At 34.1% G+C, this 11,380-nt stretch overlaps 1 protein-coding gene across 1 annotated transcript; it reads left to right on the top strand.

The window, feature by feature from the left end:
• Positions 1-9,017: 9,017 nt before the first annotated feature.
• LOC131162659 (transcription factor MYB92-like) lies at positions 9,018-10,384 on the top strand. Its single transcript, XM_058119266.1, has 4 exons — positions 9,018-9,162; positions 9,250-9,379; positions 9,499-9,626; positions 10,032-10,384. Exons 1-4 carry the CDS (start codon positions 9,018-9,020, stop codon positions 10,382-10,384), a joined length of 756 nt encoding a protein of 251 aa, XP_057975249.1.
• Positions 10,385-11,380: the final 996 nt, after the last annotated feature.

The following is an 11,380-nucleotide window of genomic DNA, read 5'->3' as shown; positions in this document are numbered from 1 at the left end:
ATGTATGTATGTACACACCCACACACACATACATACACATAGTCAGAGGTGGTAGGATAAGATTTTTTAGAGGCTCACATTAGATAAGATGTTTAAGGATTGTTCTCTTTACAATTATTCATGCCTCAATCATCCTCATTATAATGCGCACATTCAATAATCATTTTCATCAAAGTTTGTTTGGTTAATGACGGTTCCTGAAAAAATTTCATTCTTTCCTTGGATAGTGGCTCTCATCAATATTCTGACTTGTGATGCATTGCAATGCAAAGGCTTTCTAATTCCTAACTCGTGCTTCTTATGCCAAAGGAAATAAAAGATAATTCACCATTTTTTTTTTATTTTTTTTTACATTTCTCATTTTGAGCAAGTAAATGGTTGCAAGTAGGGGTGTATTTGAGATGAATCAAGTCAACATAGTAAGATATTCAAACTCAACTTGACTTGAGAATGTTAAGTTCAAAACTAGACTTGAAATTGATCAATCTCAAAATTATTAAACTCAAACTTGACTCAGCTACAAGTTCTTAAAACTCAAACTCGACTCCATTACAAATTAATATTAAATACATGCATACATATATATGATGTACATATAATATTTAAAATATTTATATAATATGTATTATATGACTTCTATAATATGAAATTAATACAATTAAAAAGCTCAATTAAGCTCAAACCTAGACTTGAATACTATTATTGAGCTCGAACTTGACTTTTCAAAATACTTAAGCATCTCAAACTCAAGTAGAATTGAGTCAAGTCAAGTTGAGTCGACATAATAAGATACTCAAACTCAATTCAACTAGAAGATGTTGGCCCTAGAGTCGAGTCTAGGGGGAGGGAATGAATAGACTCATTTGCATATTTTCAATTTTCTCTACAAAATATAAAATCTTGACAAAATGCAAATGATTATATCAGAATATATATAACTTAAACCCTGCACAAGATATAAATTAAAGAGTATAGGGAAGAAAAACTTGACAAATGATATTAACTTGGTTCAGCCTCTTGCCTACATCCACGCCTTGAGACAAACTTAAAGATTCCACAGTGTTGTAATTGGTGAATTCCCAAGGGGGAGGAGGGGGGGGGGTGAATTGGGTATTTAAAAAATTCTGCCTAGGTTTGGTTCAAATCACATTCAGTATAGCACAATCTAGGGTCTTTCTAATCATTCTCAATTCCCCCAAGTAATGAAGTCTTCGGATATTTAAAATAGATATGGAATTATTTACAAATTAAACATTTGCATACAAGCATCACATTATATCCCATTTAAATTTAAAGGTATGTATGTAAAAATGATTTACCAATTAATGCGAACATACACGAGTGCAGCATACCTCATTTAAATTAAATGTGTGCATGCAAATAGACTTATCCGTGAATAAACAAACATACATATATGGAAATAAAAGTGCAAAAAGTAAATGAGATAAAGAGAGGAGATACACGATATTTGTTATCGAGGTTCGACAAAACCAACCTATGTCCCTACCTTGGGCATACTCTCCAAGGATTCCACTAACCCTGTTCACTTAATGGGTGGAGCAGAAACCGTTACAACATCTCCTTACGGGTGAGGTAAACCCCAACTCACATTCACAGGGTTGAGCCCAACCTATACAGCCTCTCCTTACGGGGTAAGGAATACCCTAACTCAATTACCAAGCTGAGCCTAGATGGTCTCCCTAACAGGACGGAGACTCTCTAGTTCAATTTACCAGGCTGAACCAAACTGGTAACCCTTATGGGGCACAGACTTCCCAGTTCAATTTATTAGGCTGAACCAAACCGGTTTCCCTTACGGGGCAGAGACTCTCTAGCTCAATTTACAGGTCGAACCCAACCGGTTTCCCTTACGGGGTAAAGACTTTCTAGTTTCATTTACGAGCTGAACCCAACCGGTACATTAAATTAATTTTTGTGCGTATAAAAATGCTTCTAAATATAAGCAAAGATGTGCAACAATAAAGCTCTTAAAATGCATTCTTTAATGGTATGATTTATGCTCAATAGACTAAGGGTGTTTTTCTCAAAAAATATTTTGTAATCTTTGAAATATGATGTATATAATAAATGCTTCAAAGATTTAAGCCCTAATAAAATTTTCTCCAGAAAATATTTTTCAAAGAATAATAGGAGAACCTAGGGTTTGCTTCAAAAGAGTTTTTGCACAAATAAAAACATATGATCTTTGATTAAAAATGAAGTATGCAATGAGTACCTCTAAGATCTTCAAATCCTCAAATGAAATCTCCAAAAATATTTTCAAAAAAAAGTATATAAGATTTTAGAGTTTTAGCTCAAAAAGCGAATTGTGCAATAAAACAAGATAAGCTTATGAATCTTGCAATGGAAGTGTAAAAGATTCACATGCAACAGAAACAAGTTCTCCCAAAAATATTCATCAAGGAAATAATCGGGAGAAATTTTAAGCTTACTCTAAAAAATTTGTTTTAAGAAGTCAAAGTATATAGAGTAAGTGCTCTAAAAATAAATGCCCAAGTAAAACACTCTCTTCCAAAATAATTTTTGAAATGAATAAATGGAGAGAGAGTTGGAGAGAGTGTTAAAAAAATTTTCCCCAAAGAAAAATTTGCAATGAAAATGTTGTTGGGGGAACTTTGATTAAAAATTAGCCCAAAAAAATTAGAGAGAAAACTTGGCTAATCAAAGTTGCTAATCAAGCTAATGGAAGGGGTATTTATAGGCTTCTTGAAAATATGACCGTTTGGGAACACGGTTGGTATTTTAAAATTTATTTAATTAAATTTTAACCGTATTTAAGCATTGGAAATTACCGAGACCCAAGAGGTTCAGCTGGTTGGCACTAGCGCCGGTCGGCTGACCTCTCATAGCAATTTTGAATTTTAAACAGGGTTTAGTCGGTTATGGGCAACGTCAGTCAGCTAACCTGGGCGATTTTTCAAACCTTCATAGGTTCATTCGGCTAAGGTCTAGGGCCAGTCTGTCGAGTGAACAGTGCCAGTCGGCCGAACACTCTTAAGGCATGAAAGCCCGTTAGCTGAGGGCTCAAAATGCGGTCAATTTAAAAGGTCAATCGGCTGGGGATTTTAGATATAAAATAGGTCGGTTAGTTGGTCTTAGCAAAAATACAGTTTTGCCCTTAAGGCAAGGTCGGTTGACTGAGGCATTTAAAACAAGAATGGGCCGGTCGATCGAAGTTAGTTAAAAACCAAAAATTTTGCCCTATTTTGATCTTAGATGATTTAAATCTTTTCGTATGATTTTAGTTGTTAAGAAAGAGGTTTTTATTTTATCGTGTCGGGTGTCCTAAGGTCACTCTATGGTCATTTTGAGCTTTGTAATCATATCATATAAGACCTGCATTATTACAGACAAAATATAAAAACAAAATGCAATACAATATAAAGCAAATGTCTTCGTCTTCTTCTTTTACTCTTTAGTCTTCATGAAATATGTCAAATCGTATAGGCTTTAAGTCTTTTAGGCTTCCATTTCCATTCCCTTATGTCTGTGTTAAATTAATGGACCTCTTCATATGCTAAATACACACATAAGATACTTGTACTTTGTCGGCAATAAAAATAGGGATCAGACTCAAAAAGTCAACACAAAATCCACTAAACAACCTCCTTCACTAGCAGAGAAGCCTTTACACATGGGAACAAATCCCTTTTACTCACCTAGAGCCTTTCAGCAAGGTTCACCAAGAAGCCTTGCAATTCGGTTCACCAAGAACCTTCACATGAGAACCAATCTCTATTGCTCACAAAAAGTCCAAACAAGGGAACTAATCCCTATTCCTCACAAAGAGCCCAAACAAGGGAACCATCCCTTTAACACTTGGTTCATAAAGAGCCTTTACAAGATGAAAATAATTTACAAACAAAGCTCCTTGAATAAGCAGATATTTGATACAATAAAAACCACACACTAATCTCTTAAAGTAATGAATCACAACAAAGACTATAGAACAAGAGAGATAGTGAGCACTTGAGATGATGAACTAAATGTAAAGTACTTGTGAATGATATTCAAAAGATGTTAATCACTAAGATCAATCTATAAATAAGCCTTTGGACTTGTATTTATAGGCAATTGAGCTACTAGTTGTTTTATGGCCGTTAGGCTAATAAAGTAATTGTTTACTTTGATAACTAGCCATTTATAGTTGTTGGGTGTAGAATCCCAACGCAAATTGGCGATAAATTCCCCCAAACCGTTGACAGTTTGCTCAAACTGTGGACGGTTTCTTCCAGGTCACTGCCTGAAACCATCGATACACCTGGGTCAAACCATCGACGGTTTGCCCTGTTCCTTCATAAACTTATTTTTAAGGTGCATGAATGAGGTTTAAACCAAACCAAGACCAAGTCTTTAAAATATTACAATACTAAGATGATTTAAAATTTGTCTCATGCATATTAAAATACATTTGTGTACAAGATATTTTTATCAAACTCTTTGTTTTGTCTTTGAAAACCATGAGTATTAAAATTATGACTCAGTGAAATCCTATATACTCTTATGAACTAGTAAGCACATGCAATTTTCTGAACTCTTACTCAATAAACATGTGTGAAACAGAACTACAAGAGTTACAACAAATACTATCTCTCGAGTGAGTGTCCCATTGGTATATATGTGCTTTAGATCTCCCAATTGAGTGTCCTCTTGATCTTTGCCTATTTGATTGTCCACTCGATCTTTGCCTATGAAAATGTTTACTTGATCTTTATACTAAAACCCGTATGTGTGTGATTTCACCCCTTATACTTGCCATAACGTAGTATGCAAAGATTAGTTTAACTTAGAACTACTAGTAGGTTGTTATCATTAAAATATGACAATTAGGATCGTGTAACTACTAAGGCTAACAAAAGATTTTCAGTTCAAAACTTGACTTGAACTCAATTGATCTTAAAATTGTTAAACTCGAAAATGACTTGACAATAAGTTCTTAAAACTCAAGCTCAATTTGTTTAAGCTTAACTTGATTCTAAATTAATATTCAATATATGTGTAAATATATATAATATACATATAATGTTAAAAATATTTGTAAAATACATATTATATGACTTATATAATATAAAATTAATAAAATTAAAAAGCTTGATTAGGCTCAAAACTCGACACGAGTATTATTACCAAACTTGAACTTGACTTGTAAAAATACCCGAGTAATTCGAAGTAGAGTAGAATCGAATAGAGTCAAGTTAGGGATCGAGTCGAGTCTAAGTGGTTCGCAAGAAGACTTGACTCACTTATACCTGTTAACAAGTGTTCCATTGTGTCATTTCTCTTAGGTATTTTCTACAACTATTAAGGATTTTCTTCAAACTTGGCACTTTTCATGTTTCTCAGAAAGAAAAATGAATCTAAGCAATTTATTATAGTAGCCTTTTGTTGGGAAAAATAGGATGAACGGAATTAATCTTACTTTAATCATGAAGAGGTTGGATCATGATGAATTTTCACATTCATTAGCATAGATATATTGTCTTGGGCTAGTCTAGCTAAGGAGCTTCAATTCAACCTCATTTTCAATTTTTTCCCTCTGACTTTTTTTCTTTGCTCCTTCTTCTTTCCTTTTCTTTCTTTAGTTCCTTACTGTATACTCCTTATATACTTGCATGAATTACTATATTTCATATACATACACACATGCATAAAAAAATTTTGGCAATTGCTCTATTTACGTCATCTCTACTAGCCCATGGGTCAATTGTGTAACATAGCATAGTTAATCTTGCTACCTATTACGAAATCAATTTCTTTTTAAAATATGGCTCCACGTATGATTTTTAGATTTTTAAATACTATATTCAAATAGATATGCTTTAAAGTACTATATGTATTTTATTTATTTTTGGTTTATTGATAGCTCACTAGACTTGATTATACTACAAAATGAGAAGTACTTTATCTCCTATCTCATGTTCCTTATCATCCCCTCCCAAAGTTTGAACTTGTGACCTCTAGCATAGAAATCTCAAACTTTAACCTTTGGAATATCCATATAATAAAGGGGCTATATGTGCAAATTTCAACAATAAAAATTTCACCAAAAAAGTTTCAATTGGAAGAATATGTCATGTTAAGTTTATTAATCCCAAACACAAAATAACATATTCAATCAAGAAATGTAGGATCCTTTTATTATGCATATGGAAAAAATTCATTTGACATGTTGTAGCTCCTTTCATTACTCGTTCATAGCACTTAAGCAACATAGTACATGATGATGTATTTAATTAAATAACTTTTTAATGCAAGTAACTAACATTATGTTTGATTTGTGCAACGTAACAAGGTTGGAAAAGAATGGAATGAAAAATCAAAATGGACAAAATTAAAAGATGATTGTAATTCCATTATGCTCCATTCCACTCCATCTTTATATACCAAACTTGTAGTAATAGAAGTTGTGGAATATATGGCATAATTTAAGGGTGTATAGCATTGGTAAATTGCGCCAATATGCTGTGGATAGGAGTTGTAGGGTTCTATAAGTAGCCTTGTACCACTAGTTTTTATGCTATGCTAGGCGAATAATGTGGCATTGTTATCTAACTTAAATTATTAAAAATAAGTTCTTAATTAATAACTAAAATGGATAGTTTTATTTATTTATTTTAGTTTTTTAAGATCCCAAAGAAAAAACACACACACAAAAACACACATGCACACGCATGCGCGCGCGCACACACACACACACACACACACTATCAGGGAGGAATGCGATTTAGATAAGTAATTCGCATCCAAGTGGTGCTCAACTTGGATAAATTCAAACTCAACGCACTCTAAATTAGTGTTGAAAGATTCGTCAAGGTTGAAATTTCATATCATAAAAAATAAAATAATATTGTGCAAGAATATGTAGTCTCTTTGGAGTAATTTATTATATGGGGAAAATTTTCTTATGCTTGGTCTCCAACTTTGTTAAGGGCGTTAGTTGCGACTTCAATATTATTATAAGTCTGCAACATAAAAAATGCAATTACTATGACATATTTGAACCAAAACATGTAGTTGCTTTGGTGCCATAGTAGTTTTATTTGTTATACTTGGTACATAGAAGCCACAAGCAAGAATTTTCCTACATAAATTTTCAACCTATGTGGTGTTGGGCTCTGTTTTGACTTTGTCCCTAGCTTGATTGTGCATTCCTAATAAGACACGACCTATTTGTTGATTGTTCAATGAGGTTAGCTTAACTAATCTCAACTTCAACCTTTATGAATTGAGTTTTTCTATTTATCATAAGAAAATCATGATAAGAATATTTCACAGGTGAAATGGTGTTCCTTCATTTGTTAGAATTAATTTTTTTTTCATATTCAATAAATTTTAGCAAATCATGTGATACCTTATTGCTTGTAATTTGCTCTCTTACATAAATAATAAGGTTGCTCTTTTGTAATTGATTGTTTATGGATTTAAACCTAAAGAAATAAACTCTTTCCATAAAAGGAAGGGTAAGATTGTATACATAGCCCAGAGATACTTCTTTTTAAATTTTTTTTATTACGTTAGCAACTTAGCGTATCTAAGTGTACTAAGCTTTTCTCTTTGTCAATTGGGCATCTCAAGATTCCAAAAGATGGTGGTTGGTGGGATGTGTATATTTGTTCATGTTTTGAAATAACTGTTGGGTTTTTGTAGAGCCTAGTTATGTTAAATCTGGATGATAACCCGACCTTTCTTTAATGAGAAATTTCTATCCTAAAACTTAGTCCATAGGCCCGTTTTGTAGCCCGTTCGGAACCCTATCTACAGAATATAAAATCATTATTTTAGGGTGATTAGGGTTATGCGGTCGCATTTCGCGAGAGAGCGAGAGGGAGAACATTGTACCGCCGCACTCTTTGTATTTTCTTCCTGATAATAGTGAAATCCCTACAATTCTGTGGACGTAGGCAAAATTGCCGAACCATGTAAATACTGTCTTATGTGTGTAATTGATTTTTCTTTGGTGTGTATTTTTTCTCTATTTTGTTTCTCATAGGTTTCGAGAATTTGTTCTTAATTCCCAATAGTAACTTACTTGCTCCATGTAGCACAAGTGTTCTTTTTTGGTTGGTAGCCTAAGCAAGAGGAATTGTGACCTTTGTATGCACTTAATTTGTGCCCTTAATATTTGTGCTCTTAATTTGCAAAATGGGATGAGATACGAAGTGAAAGTTTAAATGGAGGGTGCTTAGACCAAAAAAAAAAAAAGGAAGAAGAAAAAGGAATACCCGATCTATGAATCAAATGTGCAGTAAAAGTTCTTTATTAGATAGAGGAGAATTATTCAACTTATATGATTAAAAGCTTGAAATGCTGGTGAAAGGATCAATGATAGGTTCTTATGATTTTGATTTTTCCTCAATGCATAGACTTGTTGGGCTCAAAATTATGGATTTTATTAAAATTTATTATTATAATAATTAAGAGAGTAAGAATTGGAATCGTATATAAACCTTATATAGACCTTTGGGTTAAGTGGGGTTGGAATTATGTTAAAGAATCACTTAGCTTGAAAACTTAAGCATTTGATGAAGGCTCTGCAATAGATTTCATCATGTTTTTTTTTAAAAAAAGTATTCAAAACAGAATAACCAGGAAAGTTTGTGTTATTTTTCTTTCATGTTTTTTCTGTTTAGCAAAGATGAGAATAGATCTGTAATTTCACAAAAAGAAAAGCGTACCACCACAAAAGAAATTAAAATATTTTGTTATACAAAAAAGCCAGTCGTGATTTAGGTGATAACCTAACTTGAGTAATATAATATTATACAACCAGACTGGATTGTCAGTTTTCACAGTAGCGCATTTTTTCAGAATGTTGTATGTTGGCTTGGCTATGAAGCTTTGTTCGCTGGCTATCCAGCTTGGCAATAAAACAAAGAAAGGGATGAGTGAAAACCATTATATATAAATAGGTCGCTCCATTTTGTTGGTGAGCGAGCGAGGGGATCGAGCAACCAATTCGCAACTACGTGATAGAAATAGAGGAATTGAATTGAAGGATGGGAAGGACTCGTCGCTCCGATAGAGAGAACAATAATGATGGCATCAAGAAAGGACCTTGGACTCTTGAAGAAGACAAGAAACTGGTTCGACACATTCGTAAACATGGCCATCGGAGCTGGAGGGCCCTTCCCAAGCTTGCAGGTCCCTATATGTCATTTACAAATCTCTCTCTCTCTCTCTCCCTCTCTCAATTTTTTTTATATTAAATTACTGGTAATTAATTTACAGGTCTTAACAGATGTGGCAAGAGCTGTAGGTTAAGATGGACAAATTACCTGCGCCCTGACATCAAAAGAGGGAAATTTTCCCAGGAGGAGGAACAAACAATTGTACACCTGCATTCCATCCACGGAAACAGGTAATTTTAAATATTAATATACACAAGTTTTATATATTTTTATCGATCATTAATGGTTAATTAATTAATTTTATCTAATTATTTAATGGTTTGGTTTAATTAATTAATAAAATTACCAGATGGTCAACCATTGCAACCCAGCTTCCAGGAAGGACGGACAACGAAATCAAGAATTTCTGGAATACCCATATGAAGAAGAAGCTATTGCAGATGGGTATTGATCCAATGACCCATAAACCAAGAACTGACTTCCCCCACCTAATGGCTCTGGCCAGCCTTAAAGACCTTCTTCGCAATGATCAATTCATTCCTTTGGACCAACAGGACATAAGAGTGCAAGCAACTGAAGCCCTTCAATACCTACAGACTCTTCTAGAATCTGTGCCTCCCGTAAATTCCAACGTGTTCCATAGCCAAAATAACATTACAAATATGGAAAATGTAACCTTCATGAATCCATCATCAATTTCTCTTCAGAATAAAAATATTGGTGATCATGGTAACCCAGTTTTGAGTTCATCATTTGATCAGTTGCCAATCCTCTCGCCGTCTCATTTATTAGAAACATTCCCTTCATGTTTCTCACAACCAGATGATGATATCCTTGCTTCCCTAGTCAGGCAGCTAGGCAATGACTTGAGGGTTTATAACTTGAACTCGCCATCTATTGACATTCCCTTATCATCATCATCATCATCTCCATCTCCATCTCCATCTTCTACTGGTGGTTTGGTTTTGCAGAATATCGTGACGACGACTGGGAGTCCTTTGGGATTTAGCCTTCCTGGGAATATAAGTAGCCCAAGTGCAAACTTTGAAGGATCATCGTTATCTCCATCCCCAACTCCTTCCACTGATAATTTGGTTCCACCAGATTTAGTTGTAACTGGTGGTGATGCTTTGGGATTCAGCCTTCCAGGGGATATAAGAAGCCCAGAAAACTTTGAAGGATCATCTTCGTATTGGCTTGAACTTCTTCTTGAGGAGGATTCATTCTTGGAATGATATTTTTATTTTTATTTTTATTTTAGTTTTAGGGTATTGTAGTTTGCATGAGATTGTATTTGTATTGCTAATTTAATCGATACAACTTTCCGCATACACATACTTCTTATATGTACGTAGACAGCTAGGTTCATGCATGGCCTGCGGGCGCATGGGATACTTTGATACACGAAATATATAATCGTGAAATCGTGCATGCCCACCTGTTGTATATAAATATGGAAAAGAATCGTGCTATTTTCCATGGCTTGTGATGGTCATGGGTTGATGTAACGAGAAACATTTTTATATGAAAAATGTGATTAAACTAATGCAAAATGCTTTCTGGGTGTTGTTCTTATTAGAATCAAAGAGGAGCAAAAGATTGGGAAAAGAAAAAGCTTTCATTGAATTATTAGGATTCTACAAGAGATAAAGATAACTTATATAACCTATAAGAATATAAGGAAAAAAAGACTATTCTACCTTGATACAATGCATATAATTATTATCACTAACATCCCCCCCTCAAACTCACGATGCGGCACCAAGAAGTATCGAGAGTTTGTTAATCAAAAAATGAAAGCGCTGGACGGTGTGAGACTTCGTAAAGAAGTTAGCAACTTGCATAGAGGAGGGAACAAAGGGCAAAGTAATAATTCCTTGCTGAAGGTGGTATCTGGTGACATGACAATCAATTTCAATATGTTTGGTCCGTTCACGAAACACCAAATTCCTTGCAATCTGGATAGCACTCCTATTGTTACAACATAAAGGAGTAGGAGCAGAAACTATAACACTCATATCAACCAACAACTAACATAACAACACAATCTTAGTTGTGGTACACACCATTGCACGATATTTAGCCTCGGTGGAAGAGTGTGAAATAACTACTTGCTTCTTACTTTTCTAAGAAATAAGGGAATCACCTAAAAATATGCAGAAGCTGGTAGTGGATTTTCGACCAGTAGCGCAATTCGAATCAGAGTGGGCACAAAGCTTCAACAACAAGGT

Source organism: Malania oleifera, chromosome 8, assembly GCF_029873635.1.
Source record: "Malania oleifera isolate guangnan ecotype guangnan chromosome 8, ASM2987363v1, whole genome shotgun sequence".
Classification (NCBI taxonomy): Eukaryota; Viridiplantae; Streptophyta; class Magnoliopsida; order Santalales; family Ximeniaceae; genus Malania; species Malania oleifera.
The sequence above is the reverse complement of the archived record's forward strand: the minus strand, read 5'-3'. Positions and strand labels throughout refer to the sequence as shown.